Consider the following 17793-nt stretch of genomic DNA (forward strand, 5'->3'; position numbering starts at 1 on the left):
ATGTCGACACGTCTCAGCCGCTGCCTCAAAGCTATGCAAACTGTTGGCTTCTGGCGCAGCACAGAGAATGGAAAGATTCCCAGTTTGGAACTGCTGCATCATGGTACTGTTTATGCCAATCAGCTGCAACACCATTGGCTAAGCATGCGGCAGCTGGCTGTTAACTTTGACCACATTGAACACACTACAGAAATGATTGATCAGTCACGTTTCTCCTTTACCCATTCCAAGCAATTTCGAGAACAGTTTCAACAACTTCGGCAATCGTATCCCAGCAAGGCTAAATGTCCCACACTGATAAAGCATCAAAAGAGCATGCCATATAATTCAAAATCAAATACAATCTTTCAGCATCAAAGCAACGTCACACAACTAATTACAGACTTCTTTGTGGAGCCGCATCGTGGCATAGAGCACTTTTACAATCTGCAGCGCGAGAGCAAAATCTGGTGGATGCGCTACTCCTCAAATCCCAGTCGTTATGCAATTGTGCCTTACGATTGTCATTCAGACCCAGAGCATTGTCAGGCCATTGATATTAAAGCTGGCTTCGGGGAAGCAGGCGAAGTGACTGTGGAACAGCTCAGTTTGGTGCCGCTGCCCGCTGGAAACGATTTCGAATTACCCGATGCACGCACTACCAAAATGCAGCTGCCAATGGTGATACGCTCTGTCATCGAACTGGAACCAGCCACCTGTGGTAAACTAATTTAATCTTTCTTTATGTATAATTTATAAAGGATTAGATTTTTGATTAGGAGTAATGGAATTACTATGGCATTTCTCAAACTCGATTTTCGTTAGTCAAACAGGAATATAATTCTTATTACCACGAATCGCAAACTGCAAATATTTATTATGGTTGCGATTCTCAACTAAACCTAAACTAAATGCGGCTTACGAAAAATTGATAATTCGGGATTTTTATAATTAGCCTTTTCAGTAAATAATAACGTTTTTTTTTTTAGAAAATTTATAATAAATTAAAAGTAATCATTACGTTTTAGTAAAAACAATGAAAATCGTTAATAACAATTGCAGGTTCTTTTTGAACAAGTCGTCTAAAGGATTAAATTTAAGTTACGGATTTATCTACATCATAATTAATATATTCATAATGCTTAAGTTTCAAAAAGACACTAACATACGTGATTTTAAGATGCCAGCAAAGGCTTAAAATACAGTTGTATCAATCCTTTACATTCCTTCCATTTGATGATTCTCCAAGATGAAGGCCTAAAAGATAGCTTCAGTTGTGGATGCTTGAAATACTGACGCATCAACTGTTCATTTTTGTAAGTGTTATAACAATTGAATATTACAGGCTGCAAACGATTGTTCAGTGTATTCTTCATTGCAGTCCGATCAAGTTCAAAAAAATTTTCGCATAGCTCCATACCCGATATATTTAGAATTTTTAGCGATGGGCATTTGGCAACAATTCGCCAAAGTTCCTTCTCACTAAGCCAGCTCTGAAAGTCTATGAAATCCAATCGCTCCAGCTGCTTTAAATTGTCAATCAGTTTACAAATTTTTTCAATGGAGAAATGAACTCTTGCCAGTGTCAAATGGCGCAAGTTGCTCGCCTTGCGCAGCCTGGAAATGTAATATACATTATTTATGTCACTAAGGGTCATCCTATAAACATCCTTGCCACGATTCTCCAGCAGCTCAACTGCAATGACTTCGTGGCGAGCATGATGATTAGTTAGGATAATCGAAAGTTTGTATAGCTTGGGCAACGCCTTGATTTGATCATAAATACCAGGCCAACGAAAATAATGATACAGGTGCAGTTTTTCCAGCATTTTACACTGTGTAAGCTCTTTAAAACTAACTTGGGTTTTATAGTCTGAGAACCAATTGATCAAGTTCAGTTCGCGCAACTGAGTCCATTTTGACAGTAGGCCACAGTGAAAATCACCATGAGGCGATACACAAAGTAGCCCAGGAAAGAGATTTGACATTATTTCTAAAGCTTCGTCAGCGTCATGTTTAGAACCATGCGATGGAACTAATAAGTATTTCAGTGTTCTCATACTGGGAAATGTGTAATTTTTCCATAGTTTTAGAAACTTCAGTGTAACCCATTGTAATTTCAATTCCTGCACGGTTTCACTAATGTTGGAGAGAAATATATCCAACATCTCCGGCATCTCCTCAAACCTCTCAATGTTATATTCATCCAATTCGAAGTAACGCTGATGCTCCCAGGAAAATATCACATTTGTATACAAGCGATTTGAATGGTTGTTAGAGGCCTCACAAAGCGCTATTTGATCGTTAAGCTTTAAATATTTTATTATAATTAACTGACAGTCACTATTGAGTTCGTCCAACATCGTGATATATTTAATTGTCTGTCGATTCCAAAAGTTTTGATTAAAATGAAAATGTTCTGTAAAGATTGTAGCTCACAAATAACTGTTCGCTCTTTGTTGTCTATTAATAAAACTCGCTTACTCAGCTCAACCCCTATACACCATTTAGGTAACCGTATATAGAGCCCAACTCTCAAAGATGAGTATCACAAAAATGTGCGATATTCGCGATTGTGAAAATGAGGGAGGTACAATCAAATGTGTTTGATATAACAATATAACATAACTTTCAAAATATACAATTTCATAAACCCGACAAACGAATTGTAGCTTCATCTCTTAGTCTCTGAGATCAGACAGGCGGACATGTCTATATCGACTCGGCTGTTGACGCTCATCAATATTTACATAAATATGTATTCTTCAGACTTTAATGTAGCACTTATTGAGTTTGTACTGTATATGGAATAATAATTAGTAGATGCTTTATATTTGCAGCCCTTTTATTGGACGGCTGCGACCATGGCAGAGAATCGCGTTCGCTTCTACTGAATCGAGTGCTGGCGCCTTATCAATGTGGCATTGTGGCAATGCAAAAGACTGAGAAATCCTCAACAGAGCTGCATGATCTTTGCGCTCACATGGTGGACGTTCTACAGAGTGCCCGACTACGTCTTCATTTTATTGACAATCAAGGCTACAGTTTGGCCAAGAATAAAGAACAAATGACACAACAGCTGGAACAATCCGATTGCCTAGGAGTCCCATATATGTTGCTGTTAGATGAGCGACATTCGCTTACCAATGGACTGATGCAATTGCGCAGCCGCGACACGCAGCTGGCAGAGATGATACACATTAGTGATTTACCAGACTATTTGTTAAATATATTTAGAAGCTTTTAAATTAATTAAATTCAAATTGTTGGCTACATAAAGTCACAGAGATATTGCCGCACATTGAAGCCAACGACTTTGCCAATGTAGAGTACAAACTCCAGTCCAACGGTACACTGTAACTTGGCGGAACCATCCATAATATTTTGCTCGCCAGAGACAAAGCTGAGCAGCTTCAAATGCACCAGCGTTGAAATCTGTGACAGCAGATTGCAAGTGAGACCCACTTTCTCATCGAGTATGGCATAGAAAATAGCCAATAGGCGATCAATGCTAAAGGATTTGGGTCCCAGGGTGGTGGACATCTTTTCGGCATTCTATGATGAGAAGAGAGAACTTATTGTGAGTTATATTATGAGCGTTTCTGGGTAATCATCATCTAAAACGATGATTATATATGATGCATAATATATTTGTAAGAAGAAACTTTTTTATAGTGTTATTTTGGTCGTTAAGTAATAATGATTAAAGCCAAAAATATATAAATAACAAGTAAGAAAGCTGCAGTCGAGTGCACTCGACTGTGAGATACCCGCTACCCATTTTGAATAAAAGAAATATATTTTGCGATAATTTTCTCAAAATATACCGAATATACTGCAAAAATACTAAAAATATACCAAATAGTATATTTGGTATATTGATATAGTACCGCATTCAAAATATACCATAGACGGCACAATATACCAGATTTGTCATCTAAAGCAACTAAGACCCTAGTAAGTAGGCGTGTTTGCCCATACAAAAGTATTTCTTTAATAACTTCGACAATTTTTATCTGATCGCAACCAAATTTTCAGGAATCATAACTACTATAGTTATTATTATATATACCAAAATTCGCAACTCTAGCTTTAAAATTACGCTTGTTATTCGATTTTTTTTTGATTTGCGGGGGCGGAAGAGGGCGTGGCAAAAATTTGAAACAAACTTGATCTGCGTGCAAACATAACAAATGCTGTCGAAAAAAAATTATAGCTCTATCTCTTATAGTCTCTGAGATCTAGGTGTTCATACGGACGGACGGACAGACACACAGACGGACAGACGGACATGGCTAGATCGTCTCGGCTGTTAACGCTGATCAAGAATATATATACTTTATAGGGTCGGAGATGGCTCCTTCTACCTGTTACATACATTTCCTGCCGGCACAAAGTTATAATACCCTTCTACCCTATGGGTAGCGGGTATAATAAAAAATGATAATGATTTGTGCCAAGTCTATTTTAAAATATTCATGTCCCCCTCTTTTAAGTAAAGAGAAGAGAATCATTTACCTTGGCTCTGGCGTTGACAGTCTGCATTCGCTTGCGCTGCTTGCCATGATGCTTTACAAAGAGTCGCTTATCCTGCTTGGCCGAGTTGTGACTGGCGAGAAAGGCGGCAATCAGTAGATATTTTCCATAGTAGGGCAGCTCTAATGACTGCGCTAACTTTCGTACACTTTGATCCTCCATGACGGTCTCACCCAGCAGCGGCTTCTCAATGCGCATATAGATCTGTGTGAGGGCCGCACGCAATGGACCAGCTATGTGTCGCCAGAGACGCGACACATCCGTGCACTCTACGCTCCCATCGAGAACCGGTTCCATGTAGATGCCAAAGCATTTGCGTGCCGTCAGACGTAATTCAGGCACATCACGGCAAGCCTTGTAGAAGACGCTAAGAAACAGATTCAGATAATTATTATAAAAATCTGGCGTCATGGCTGCCTCACAAATGTCCAGTCGCTGCTGCTGCTGTTGCTCCTGTGATTGTTGCTGTAGCAGTTGTTGACGCATTTGATCAAAGTCGGTGCTGAGAATGCGCAACGTTTCCGCCTTGTTATATTGACCCAAGTGAAGCGTGATAATCTCACTCAGTCCCGTCTTGTTGTAATACTTCTCAAAGGGCAGCTGGGAGAGCAGTAGCACACACACATTCAGACTGGTTAGCTGCTGTAGTCGCATCAACACGGGAAGCACATTCGCGTCCATGTCCCGCAATCGTTCCGCATTGTCGATGGCAATAAGAAAGCCATGCGTTCCTGCCGTGTGTAAACAACGCAATTGTTCCACAAATTCCAGCATATTGTCGGCCGGCGACTGTTGCACCGCCAACGAATCCAGAACATTCTCTATCATGATCTTGGTCGTATAACATTCTATGGCATTTAGCTGTGCAATGCGTACTTTTTGCTGCTTCTGGCATTGTTTCAGGAAGCTGTTGATTAATGTTGTTTTGCCTGTCCCACTGTGGCCGAAAACATAGATTACAGGTGGATAGGCCTCTTCACAGTCGCCAATAAGTTCGCCCAAAGTCGTTATAGCTGTTTCGCGACACGGAAATTGTGTCTCCAACGCTGCACAGATTTGCTCCATTTGTTTATGTTTGGCAACAAGAAAACTACTGTAGCAGCTGGAAGTATTGCGCGGCAAAATCAAGGGCTGCACTGTATATGTATAAGCATCAATCGAACAGGCCCGCTATCGATTATTAGAAGGGATACACGAAAAAAAACCTATCGAGCCGGTGTCTCTTAGTGACTTGCACAACACTGCTGGCTGACCCAAAGACGCGGTTTGCAGCTACACAACACAGGCTGGCTTCTCCACCAAAGGTGATTAATTTCTGCATTTTACATGTTTGCTGAAACGCTTGAAAAAATTCTGCGTGTTTTACTTTTTGTGAATTGACGCAGGTAAAGCGGAACAACGACGTTCAACTCTAGCTTAATCGTGTAGACGGCCCAGAGTCCGCGATTAAAACTAGCCAACATCAAACAAAACGACGCCTCCTCGAAAAAAACAACACAAAAACAACGCCCAATTGTTCAACGTGTGTGGTAAAAAGTTGTGCGGCATTTAGTTAATACCTTTTAACCCAATTTTGCGCTATGGCCGAAAAGTATACCTTTGGCACCTCGCTGGCTTCCATAACGTGCCACGCCTGGAACAAGGATCGCACGCGTGAGTAGCAAATGACCTCTTTTTTATTTGTTTGTTAATCGAGTGACTCATTTTTGGTTGACTCAGAAATCGCTTTATCACCGAATAACCATGAGATTCATATCTATCGTCGCGACGGCAGTAGCTGGAAACTGACTGATGTGCTGAATCAACACGACTTGCGTGTCATGGGCATCGATTGGGCCAAGAATACCAATCGCATCGTTAGTTGTGCCGCCGATCGCAATGCGTATGTTTGGACCCAAGGCGACGATGGCAAATGGAAACCAACGCTTGTCCTGTTGCGTATCAATCGCGCCGCCACCTGCGTTAAGTGGTCACCGGCTGAGAATAAGTTTGCCGTTGGCTCGGGCGCTCGCCTAATATCAGTCTGTTACTTTGAGTCCGAGAACGATTGGTGGGTCTCCAAGCACATTAAGAAGCCCATACGCTCCACGGTAACGTCGCTGGACTGGCATCCCAATAATGTGCTGCTCGTGGCTGGCTCCACGGACTATAAGGTGCGGGTGTTTTCTGCCTTCATCAAGGACATTGAGGAACCACCATCACCTACGCCGTGGGGGAATCGCAAGCCCCTGGGCCAGTTGATGGCCGAGTTTAGGAACTCGCTCACATCTGGCGGCGGTTGGATTAACAATGTGAGCTTTTCCAGCGATGGCAACAAAGTGTGCTGGGTGGGCCACGACAGCTGTGTGAGCATTGCCGACGCCACCAATGGCAACGCTGTTATACGCTGCCGCACCGGCTATTTGCCTTTCCTCTCCTGCGAATGGGTGTCGCCCACCTCAGTGGTCGTCGCCGGTTACAGTTGTGTTCCGCTGCTGTACAGTTTGACTTCGGACAATAAGCTGGTGTTGAGTGGCAAACTGGACAAGTCAGAGAAACGAGAGGCTAGCGGCATAACAGCTATGAGCATCTTTCAATCGATGGATCGCAATATGCGAACGGAGAATACGGACACTGTTGTGGATTCTATACATCAGAATGCCATTACGAGCATGAGACTGTATGCTGGTGAGAAGGACAGTGCTAGCAAGGTGTCCACATCAGGTGTCGATGGTCAGCTGGTTATTTGGAATGTGGAACAGGGCGGCATCAATGGCGGCATGAGAAATCTGCAAATTTAAATGTAACTTCTGTTGTGTGTCTCGCTTGTTGGATCCGCTTGTTGTGTCAGCCGGCAAATCCTTGTTATTTGTTTAAAACAAAACTTTGTGAGTTGCAGGCTTGGCAGGAGTGGGGGATGCACAGTATTTTTGCCAAATTGTTTTCGAAAATCGCTCTTAAACCAATTGTGTATCGCGTATGAAAGCTTTTTATATATATTAATTTTTTATTCAAATAACTAAGGAGATTATGTTCTATCTTCCCCCCATTTCATCACAAAAGTCTGTGTATGTGTTTTTAATATGTCTAATCAATTGCAACAAGTGAAACTATTTTATTTGATGAATCTGAATTCTATTTTTGGGGCTTGGTTTGGGGGACTAGTTTAAAAATCAGTTGATCGCTATTCAATGCGAGTACGAGCATCGATAACAATACTTGCTTCAAGTAATGATGAAATTAATTTGTACTTGTACTCACTTATCGATAATTATGGCTAGCTCGATAAATGTTTACTTTTTGCTGCGCGCTGAGTTTTGTGTGTAAATATTTTAAAATTATGACTGAAATTGCGGACTAACAATGCGTCTGTTACGCTGTTATGCTACCAAAGTTGGCCGCGACCATTATGCTAGCAGCACCACTAAAGTGTTTCGCAAATTGCCCAGCAAAAACAACAAACCAAAACCAAAGCCCAAACATGCGCAACAAGCTGATGAGGAATATGCCGAAAATCTAGTAAAAGTGCAGATGATATCGCAGAATTTACATAGACAAATCTTTCCCCAGGCCTCGCGACAATACAGCGATGTGCAGAAGGCAGCTGCCAATCTGTACAACGCGGAACTAAAGCGACACGGCATTGATGTAGCAAGCACATCGTGCATGCCGGATGTGCAGCTAAAGCTGCCGCAATTGCGCGGCCCGAACATTGAGCAGCATTTCCATGCTATTGCCAAGGAACAAGTGCAGCCCTACGAGGCGCTGCTGCATCCACTTGTGGCCTGCAATAAACTGCCCGCCAAACCCAAGCGTTGGGCCTTCTATGCCGGCTGGACAGCATACGATCCAACGGATGGGAGCGCGACTCCAGTGCAGGAACCGTTGGAGCACGGTCTCGTGTTCGATGTGGAAGTGTGTGTGCGTGAGGGCAGCACCCCAGTGCTGGCCACAGCTGTCAGCACCAAGCGATGGTATTGTTGGGTAAGTCCCAGACTAACGAAGCATCGACTAAATGTACCATCCATGGATCCCATCGATGTGGATCATAACAACGAACGACCGCATTACTGTTTAGACGAACTCATTTCCCTGGGTCGCGATGAGCCGTCTCTGATTGTGGGTCACAATGTCTCATACGATAGAGCGCGATTGCGGGAGCAGTATTTGATTGAGGATACGGGCACACGCTTTGTGGATACCATGTCGCTGCATATGTGCGTCAGCGGCGTCACTAGCTATCAGCGTGCCATGCTCAAATCGAAAAAGGAGCCGGCTGTAGAGGATCTCGAATGGTTGGAGCAGAGTTCGCTCAACAGTTTGGTAGATGTGCATCGTTTGTATTGCGGCGGCGACGAATTGTCCAAGGAACCGCGCAACATCTTTGTGGAGGGCACGCTGGATCAGGTGCGCCAGCACTTCCAGTCGTTGGTTAATTACTGCGCTGGTGACGTAGAGGCAACACATCGAGTGTTGCGCGTGCTTTATCCACTCTATGCTGAACGCTTTCCACATCCCGTTACTATGGCGGGCATGCTAGAAATGGGTTCCGCCTATCTGCCCGTAAACTCCAACTGGGAGCGCTATATCCGTGATGCACAGCTAACCTATGAGGATCTCAGTATTGAAGCGAAATATCATTTGGGTCGTCGAGCAGAAGAAGCTTGTGCCCTACTCCATGATGAGCAATATCGTGAGCATCTTTGGCTGTGGGATGAGGACTGGAGCGTACAGACGCTCAAACTAAAGCAGCCGCCCAAGCGTAAGCCATTACCTAGCGTGGAGTTGCAGCATCGTGATCTCAGCACAAAGCAACGGCAGCTGCAACAGAAGTTTCAACATCTCTACGATCAACGCGCCTTGTTGCCAGCGCGTCGTCCCTTGTTGCCCGGCTATCCGCAATGGTACCGCAAGTTATGCCGCAAGCCTCCCTCAGTTTACAGCGAGGATGAGCCGCTGGCTGACGAGGAGGAAGAGCTTTGGACGCCGGGTGCCAGTGAAATTAGTACTGGCATGCAGATTGCTCCTAAGTTATTGTCGCTTTGCTGGGAGGGCTATCCCCTGCACTACAAGCGGGAGCATGGCTGGGGATTTCTGGTACCATTTCGAAGTGATTCAATCTCCGCGCACACTAAACTGCCCATCGATCAGCTGCTTGAGCGCTGTGCCATCCCAGAATTTGCTCGGCAATTTGCTTCGGAGGAACACAGCGAGCTGGCCATGGATATGCTGCCCCAACAAATTGACGAGCAGCTGGGCAAGCGGCAGCACTACAAAAAAATTTCGCAACGTCAGCAACGACTTGAGGAAAACTACAAAGGTAAGTTGAGATTGAGGCACATCTTCAACTTTATAAAGTAAATACTATTCATTTTCAGGCTCCGGAGTCTGGTGTAACCAGGTGCTAGATGACATCTGCTTTTTCCTCAAGCTTCCCCACAAGAACGGACCGTCGTTTCGGGTGGGCAACCCGCTGTCTAAGGACTTTCTCAACAAGTTCTCGGAGCATACGTTGAGTAGTGGAGATCCCACTTGCCAGGGGGCGTCGCGGGTCATTGAGATTGCTCGCATGATGTCCTACTGGCGCAATAATCGTGATCGTATTCTTAATCAAATGGTTGTTTGGCTGCAGCCAGAGGAGCTGCCTACGGCACTGGCTTCGCATGCTCAGCGAATTGCCTATGGCGCCATTTGTCCGCAGGTTGTCGTGGCTGGCACCTTGACGCGTCGCGCTATGGAATCCACCTGGATGACAGCGTCCAATTCACGCGCCAATCGCATTGGCTCCGAGTTGCGTGCCATGGTTCAAGCCCCGCCAGGTTATAAGCTCGTCGGTGCAGACGTGGACTCTCAAGAGCTATGGATAGCCTCAGTGCTGGGTGACTCCTATGCGCATGGCGAGCATGGTGCCACGCCTTTGGGCTGGATGACCCTCAGCGGCAGCAAGGCCAATGGCAGCGACATGCATTCCATCACCGCCAAAGTGGTGGGTATCTCTCGTGATCAGGCTAAAGTGATAAACTATGCACGCATCTATGGAGCTGGACAACAATTTGCCGAGACTCTGCTGCAACAATTCAATCCCTCGCTAAGCGCCAGCGAAGCCAAGGCCAAGGCTATGAAGATGTTTGCGGCCACAAAGGGCAAACGTGTCTATCGGCTCCGAGAAGAGTTCCACGACGAACTGGATGACAGAGCGTATGTATTCATAACACCCAATATTATTCACAGATTAATCACTGTTATTGTTCTAACAGCTACAGCAGCTATGAGGCCAATCGCCTGGCAATGCAACGTCAACGTTCGATTGGCGAGGTGTTTCATCGTCCAAGCTGGCAGGGTGGCACGGAGAGTGCTATGTTCAATCGGCTGGAGGAGATTGCCACACGTAAGCAGCCCGAGACGCCGTTTCTCGGCTGCCGCTTGAGCCGTGCCTTGGAGTCGCAGGATCAGGAGCAACGATTTCTGCCCACTCGTGTCAATTGGGTGGTGCAAAGTGGCGCCGTTGACTTTCTGCACTTGATGTTGGTGAGCATGCGTTGGCTGCTCGGACCTCACGCGCGTTTCTGTTTGAGTTTTCACGATGAACTGCGCTATCTTGTCAAGGATGATGTAGCTCCGAAAGCCGCGCTGGCCATGCACATTACCAATTTGCTGACACGCTCCTTTTGTGCCTCTCGCATTGGACTCACCGATCTGCCCATGTCCGTTGCCTTTTTCTCGTCCGTCGAAGTGGACACCGTATTGCGCAAAGAGTGCACCATGGACTGCCAGACGCCCTCAAATCCACATGGCCTTAAAATTGGCTACGGCATTGCGCCCGGTCAGAGTCTTAGCATAAATGAGGCCATCGAGAAGGCAGGAGGTTCTGATGTCAGTCAATGGGAATGGCTCAAAGAAGAGTCAAATTAAACGAAGAACTGAGGAGTTTATTTGTTTGTTACGATTTGGTACAACTAATTTCTAAAATGTAAACATGTGGACCCAATAGATTGTGAAAGACTATAAGTTTTCAATATATATATTATATATAAGTATTTTAGTGCACTTTGTAGTGAAATAACTTGTATGCTGCTTACGAGTGTGATTAATTATCTTGCTTTCTCTTTTGTTGAAGTGTTTCAGTTGCAGTTGAAATAATTTGTTTTGAAATTTTTGAGGAAATGATTGCATTTTAAGTTTTTAAATATATTTCCTAACTTTAATGAATTTTGTTTTTATACTTTGTGACTCTATGAAATACTGAATATTGAAAAGTGCTATATTAATTTGGTAATTCATTTAATGTGAAAGAATAATAATAATAGCAGTGTATGACTATTGTCAACAAATATTCGCAATCGAAGTCTTTGAGGTGGTATGCAAAAAACTTAATAGACCCTCGAGGTTTTAAGTCTAAGTCCTTTTACAATTAAAGGAAGGAATATAATCTTCTTCCGACAAATATTCTGTGATGTTCCACTTAACAGAACGAACGAATTGCATAAAATATCCTGCTTCAAAAATAAAACAGCTGGTTAATTAATCTATACAATCTAAATATTTATTATTGTATCACCTTAAAATACTAATATTTGCATTACGATGTATTGTGATGATCGCGATAAGTTAATACCGGTTACAATTCCATTGTATGCTATGTACATAATATGCCTAAGAAGAATGTTCTTAATACATCAAAAAGTCGCCTTCGAACAGCGATGCAGCACTACAATTTTTGTCCCAGGGTTTCGATCTCGTTGAGGAAATAGAGCATATCGGATTCATCGAGGCAGGAGTTCTGCAGCACCAGGCGGAAGAAGTTGGGCAGCTTGCGCAGCGGCTGATATGTGATCATCATCGAACCCTTCTTAATCATCGCCTCCTTGATCTTGGGCGCCACCTTATGCAGCTTGTCGTAGAACTCCTGATTGCGTTCCATTTGCCTGAGACTGGGCGGCACATACCAAAACGTGATGTTGGTGCATTCCGGGTGATCGAGGACCAGCTCGAAACCAGGACGCTCACGCAGCTTTGCGGTAAAGAACTCGGCCATGCTAAAGACCTGCTCCACATGCGCCGTGAATCCTTCGCTGCCTTTGGCCTTCCACATGAACCAAAACTTGAAAACATCCGCACGACGACCACACTGAATGTGCTTGTCGCCCGTATCAAAGGAGGTGTCGTAGAACTTATCCTTCTGGAACAAGTACGCGGCATTTGTCGAGTGACATTGGCCGAGAATCTGTGCGTGACGCGTGAGGAAGGTGGAGCACTGCTGGGACGCCGATAGCAGCTTGTGGGGATTCCAAGTGACCGAATCAGCGCTAAGCAATAGAATTATTTAAAATTATTTTAAGTCTTGCAATCAGTTTATTCCCACTTCAACTTACAGTTCAATTCCGTTGAGCAACTGACGATACTTCTTTGACATGAGTGCACCACCGCCCCAAGCAGCGTCCACATGCATCCACATGTTGTGCTTTCGGCACAGCTCCGAGATGCCCACCAACTCATCAAAGGCGCCCAGCACTGTGGTGCCAGCTGTGGCCGATACCATCAGTGGCTGCCAGTTGTTCTCCAGACACAACTGAATCTGCGCCTCCAGATCGCTGAGTCGCATCTTGCCCAACTCATTGGTGGCTATCTTGCGCACATGCTCGCTGCCAAAGCCCATGAACATGGCTAGCTTCTCCACGGAGTAGTGCGCATCCTCTGAGGTGAAAATTATTAAGGGCTTCGCATTAAAGAGTCCGTTTTTCTATGAAATTAAAGAGAATGCAGCATAACAATTAAAGTGCTATCAATGAAAAAGAGTCGCTTAAGTTGATTAAAAAATAGTAAATTAATATGGAAGTAACCGAATAACTTAACGCTTACAACGCTTATAAATAATAATTGAAAAATTGAAATAATATACTATATAATAGAAGCAAACAAATATCAGCTCGTATGCATGTTTTTAGATCAAATAAGAATAAAAGAGCATTACGAATTAATCGTCAATGTAAACAAAAATCGTTTTAAAATTTGATGAAATCTAATGATTATTTGAGTTTGAAAACTTATAATAAAAAAATATAAAAATTAGGCTCAAATTGTCGTTCTCTGTACGATAAAATTCCCATTTAAGTACAAAGAATAAATAAGTTTAAAACGAATAATTATCTACAATGGCTGCTTAAGTCATAAAAGTATTATGAAACTTTCAAATAGAACGTATACGCCACGTAGTCAGCAAAAATAAACCATTTTAAAATATTGATGAAACTCTGAAAAACACATTAAGTATGTGTCAAGTATGACATTAAGTATTCGTCACAAAATACATGAGTTAATAAAAACTAATTATGAATTGAAACTGGTCATTATTGGTATTGCGTATACGCCATGTAGTGTCGCAAAAAAAAGTAAGCGTCACAATGAACTACCTTGGAATTGAAATTAGTTAATAATTAGTTATAAGAAACATGTTACTACTCGCACAAATGCGAATGAGAACAAGACTGTACTCTAACAAGTTGTCTGTTACGATATCCGAGTTCGCCTCTAGGTCGCTTGCATTGTGCTTCCGCTTTGTTTGGCTTCAAACAGCAAAAAACACACACATACACACACAGAGTGACAGACAGGCAGATAGACAAACTAGCGCACAGATATGAACCAAAGCAGCAGCGTCAAGTGGTTTGGCCTTCGCTCGGCATGGTGCTTACCTTGGACTCGGGCGCATATTTGTAGCGTGCACAGCTGATTGCATAACCGTTGGCTATCGAACCGCCTGGGCAGAAGATGCCATCGCCATGTCCGTTGTCCGGGAAGCCCACAATGCGTCGCATCTCGGCCAGCACCTGCTCTTCCATGAGTGTAAACACTGGCGCCACCTCGTATGTGTACACACTGGGATTGAGAGCATCCGTTAGCCATTGGCCAATGAGGGCATAGGGATCGACGCCCGAGTACAACTGATTGATGAAATATGGATGTCCTGTCTTCACCGAGAAGCGTATGGTTTCGCGAAGCAGCTTACGCAGCTTGTCCTGCGACTCTGGCTTGTCTCGCAGCTCGAAATCAAAGAGCTGACGCAGCTCGGTGGGCTCATGCCATTCCACCACCTTGGAGGAGCGATTGGTGCCCTGGAACACGGCCAGCTGTATAATCTCATCGACGCAGGCGCGTATGAAACCTTCGAATTCAGCTGCTGGATGACTGGCCACAAAACTGGACAAACCATTAGCACTGCAATTGTTATTGTTGTTGTTCTTGATGCTGATGTTATTATTATTATTATTATTATTATTGTTGCTGTTGCCGTTGGTGGTCAACATTTTGGCTGGTGTGTCGAACTCGACTGCGGCCGGTTGCATTGATGCTGCTGCTGCGCCATCGATCACAGCTGCATCACTCGATGACGACGTGCTTAGGGCCAATGTCTTGGTCACACTTGCCAAATCATCAACGTTCGCATTGTATGGCTTATATATAGACTTCTTGAAGTGATGGGTGGGAAATGTTTCACTGGCCAGCATTTTGTTGGCACCACTAAATCTTGTGGCTGATCTCTTGAACTGAATGCTAAAATGATCTTGAATGAATTTCCTCTCAGACTGCTTGCTGCTTCGCCTCTGTATAACTGTTGATCCTGGCAATATGTTGCACAATGTTTCTGAATCGGATTCTGATTCTGAAGTTCACAACCGAACTGAACAAATTGTTGTGGTTCTTGCCGCTTTTATAAAAGCTGCCGTTCTCTCTCTCTCTCTCACTCTCTGCCTCTGCCTCAAAGTAAACGCAATGCGACTTACATAAAGACAATGCCGACGCTCTCCCATGACGAGAGAATTAAGATCGCCAACCCGAGCGGTTCTCGGCAGTTTGTTTTTGTTTGGTTTGTTTGTTTGTTTTTTTTTATTATTATTTCAATCATATGGGAAAGTTAAGCGACACCTGCATCCCCATCCCATCTTAGCAGTATCATAATTATCGAGTGAGAGGCTCTTTGCAGGCTCAAGATTAATGCTAATGATCACCAGCTTTTTTATCTTAAGCTAAAGATAACTTCAAGTATGCATACTATATATTGTAAAAGGGGCGTGTTCTGTTGTTTACTTTCCAACCATATCAAATATCTGTAGAATTGTGATTTTTTCCTGTAAATGGCTAATTAAAATTAATTAGAAAATATTTATTTAATTGAGGGAAATAAACACATTCATAAATTAAAGAATTATTGTGAAATTCGTAGTGTATTTCATAGCAAGCCAATGCTTAAAGACAGCTACTTTACTCTCTAAAATGTGAACGTAATTTCATTTGTTCAACACGCGCTGCGACAGCGCGGGGAATTTCAGGTTGATTCACCAGCGATTATTTCGAATCAGTTTTGGTTGTGGGGATTGTTAAAGAAGATACATTTTTGTGATTGGGGGAATTCGCCAATTATATTTGTTATTTTGCCGACTGGCTAAATGATGTGCTCATGTAAGACCATTATGCAGTTGACCAATTTAATTTGCTAATTATGCGAGATGCTATTGCCTTCGAAGAGGTAAATTTGAATTGTTGTTGTTGTTGTGATTTCTCTCTCATTTGCAACAATCAGCAGCAGAAACAATTAAATGCAAATTCATTGAATAATTTCAGCAATTGCTGTGGGTGTTTCTTTTTCAATTTTTAATTTTGTTTGTCTCTTTTATTATTTTTTGAATGGCAGTTAATTGCACAACTGAAATGTGAAGACGGTAAACATCTGAAACTCTCGAGCTGTGAGCAAATCGTTGGCTTAGGTCGTGACTAGATGGTGTGAATTAAGAAGTTGGTCAAGACTATTGGAGAAATGCAATCAAGAAGCAATCAATTCTACTCAATTTAGTACTTAGCTAACCTTCAGCATTATATATACATATGTATGTATATGGTAGTCAACAACTTTCTCTGACTGTGCAACATGCAATAAATCAATGCGGAAGAATTTTATTCGTTATTTATAAGAATGCTATTGCTAGAAACAGATTTCATTTATGTAGTATCTGTTAAGATGCTGCACCCACAAGTTAAGGAACTGATCTTGGGCAATGGCCTTGACTGTCTGTCTGTCTGCATTTCAATTCAATTTCTCTATAAATAAAAGCGAAATTACATCCAAGAAATTATTTCTCGCTTACGTTAATTCTCTACATAATTATATTTATTATTCAGAATTCTTTTGAATGCGATTACTCAACAAATTTTCCATTAAACATACAATATCCTCGACGCGTGGTTGTCATGTTCAGTTGTTGCCAATTATATAATTTAGGTTATTCAACCTTCTACCTGTTGGAAAGGCTAAAAGAACAGCAGGTGCTTCACCAGAACTGCATTAAAAAAAATAATAAGTGCACAATAAAAATTGCAACATTTTATTTCTTTAGAAACGCACTTGCAACACCCTAACCACACCTTGCCTGATATTAATAAACTTCAATTTCCGTTAGGGTTTAATCATTAAAATATTTCATATATAAATTTGTGAAAATGAAATTTTTAATGAAAAATGTTTGTATATCTATTATAGCCACGTTACATATTCCGTTAGGAAATTGCAATACTCTCTCTAATGAATGAATGAAGATCAAAAGCAAAACCTGCCTTCGTTTGTTGCAAAAATAAATGTCTCAAAATGCACGAAAAACCAGTTCAAGCAGCAATCAACCAAAATTCAGGAAGCATTTGAGCGACGTCATCGACAACTCGGTTGGCTGTCTGTCTGAAAAGCGAAAGGAAACGAACGAAGCAACATAGTAAGTATAATTGCAATGCAGTACAACAATATAGAGACAACAATTAGCACAATCGCTATTAATGAGGCCTCTTTCGCTATGCCCCCCCAACTCCATATCGCCCTTCTGTGCTCTATGGAACTAGCAATACAACTTGGACGGTGGCTTTCCTATTTCCAACTAATTAACCATAAAGATTTATGTTAACAAATGTCTACGAATGCCTTTCAAAGTGCCTACTGCCAGGTGTTCCGGCCAGTTTGCGGTTAGCCACATTTGGTCAAGCTTTAGTTAGCTATTTATCTGGTTAATGGCACAGTTTTGTCTTAAATTTTTGATGGTTCGACAAGGTCGTTGGCCAACAGCTCAAAGAATATAATACCGCATGAAAATCGTATCAAATGGCAAAGACCACGAATCAAAACAAAACAAAATGATAAATAAAAAATAAATTCTGATAATCAAAGAGATCATTTAACCGTGGTAACTTTATTTCGAATGAAGGAAGCATGATAAAAAATTATAACAATCCTGTACAACTGCAATCTCAATTTGATATATA

General features: G+C 42.6%; 5 protein-coding genes and 1 long non-coding RNA gene across 9 annotated transcripts; 4 read left to right on the forward strand and 2 right to left on the reverse strand.

The window, feature by feature from the left end:
• On the forward strand, positions 1–3266 carry LOC133848694 (DNA polymerase subunit gamma-2, mitochondrial). 3 transcript variants are annotated; one of them, XM_062284354.1, is made up of 2 exons: positions 1–700; positions 2820–3266. In XM_062284354.1, the coding sequence occupies exons 1-2, from the start codon at positions 1–3 to the stop codon at positions 3224–3226; spliced, it is 1107 nt and encodes a 368-aa protein (XP_062140338.1). In that variant the 3' UTR covers positions 3227–3266. The 3 variants fall into 3 exon arrangements, with proteins under 3 accessions (XP_062140338.1, XP_062140346.1, XP_062140353.1); XM_062284362.1 differs by having other exon boundaries at positions 2803–2937; XM_062284369.1 differs by lacking the exon at positions 2820–3266 and adding an exon at positions 759–845.
• LOC133848669 (origin recognition complex subunit 5) lies at positions 3187–5663 on the reverse strand. 2 transcript variants are annotated; one of them, XM_062284327.1, is made up of 2 exons: positions 4498–5663; positions 3187–3534 (listed from the first exon to the last, which is right to left on the reverse strand). In XM_062284327.1, exons 1-2 carry the CDS (start codon positions 5578–5580, stop codon positions 3250–3252), a joined length of 1368 nt encoding a protein of 455 aa, XP_062140311.1. In that variant the 5' UTR covers positions 5581–5663; the 3' UTR covers positions 3187–3249. The 2 variants fall into 2 exon arrangements, with proteins under 2 accessions (XP_062140311.1, XP_062140319.1); XM_062284335.1 differs by lacking the exon at positions 3187–3534 and having other exon boundaries at positions 4701–4882; positions 4938–5615.
• A 362-nt stretch (positions 5664–6025) lies between these two features.
• Positions 6026–7617, forward strand: LOC133848687 (actin-related protein 2/3 complex subunit 1A-B). Its single transcript, XM_062284344.1, has 2 exons — positions 6026–6168; positions 6235–7617. The coding sequence occupies exons 1-2, from the start codon at positions 6096–6098 to the stop codon at positions 7293–7295; spliced, it is 1134 nt and encodes a 377-aa protein (XP_062140328.1). The 5' UTR covers positions 6026–6095; the 3' UTR covers positions 7296–7617.
• A 100-nt stretch (positions 7618–7717) lies between these two features.
• On the forward strand, positions 7718–11531 carry LOC133848601 (DNA polymerase subunit gamma-1, mitochondrial). The gene is made up of 3 exons (XM_062284237.1): positions 7718–9814; positions 9873–10692; positions 10752–11531. The coding sequence occupies exons 1-3, from the start codon at positions 7858–7860 to the stop codon at positions 11404–11406; spliced, it is 3432 nt and encodes a 1143-aa protein (XP_062140221.1). The 5' UTR covers positions 7718–7857; the 3' UTR covers positions 11407–11531.
• A 484-nt stretch (positions 11532–12015) lies between these two features.
• LOC133848660 (cysteine sulfinic acid decarboxylase) lies at positions 12016–15187 on the reverse strand. Its single transcript, XM_062284316.1, has 3 exons — positions 14187–15187; positions 12867–13234; positions 12016–12800 (listed from the first exon to the last, which is right to left on the reverse strand). Exons 1-3 carry the CDS (start codon positions 14997–14999, stop codon positions 12203–12205), a joined length of 1779 nt encoding a protein of 592 aa, XP_062140300.1. The 5' UTR covers positions 15000–15187; the 3' UTR covers positions 12016–12202.
• Positions 15188–15751: 564 nt separating this feature from the next.
• On the forward strand, positions 15752–17793 carry LOC133848780 (uncharacterized). Its single transcript, XR_009895297.1, has 3 exons — positions 15752–16018; positions 17027–17252; positions 17377–17793. It is a non-coding gene; the product is annotated as an uncharacterized LOC133848780 (long non-coding RNA).

This window comes from Drosophila sulfurigaster, chromosome 2L, assembly GCF_023558435.1.
Source record: "Drosophila sulfurigaster albostrigata strain 15112-1811.04 chromosome 2L, ASM2355843v2, whole genome shotgun sequence".
Taxonomy (NCBI): domain Eukaryota; kingdom Metazoa; phylum Arthropoda; class Insecta; order Diptera; family Drosophilidae; genus Drosophila; species Drosophila sulfurigaster.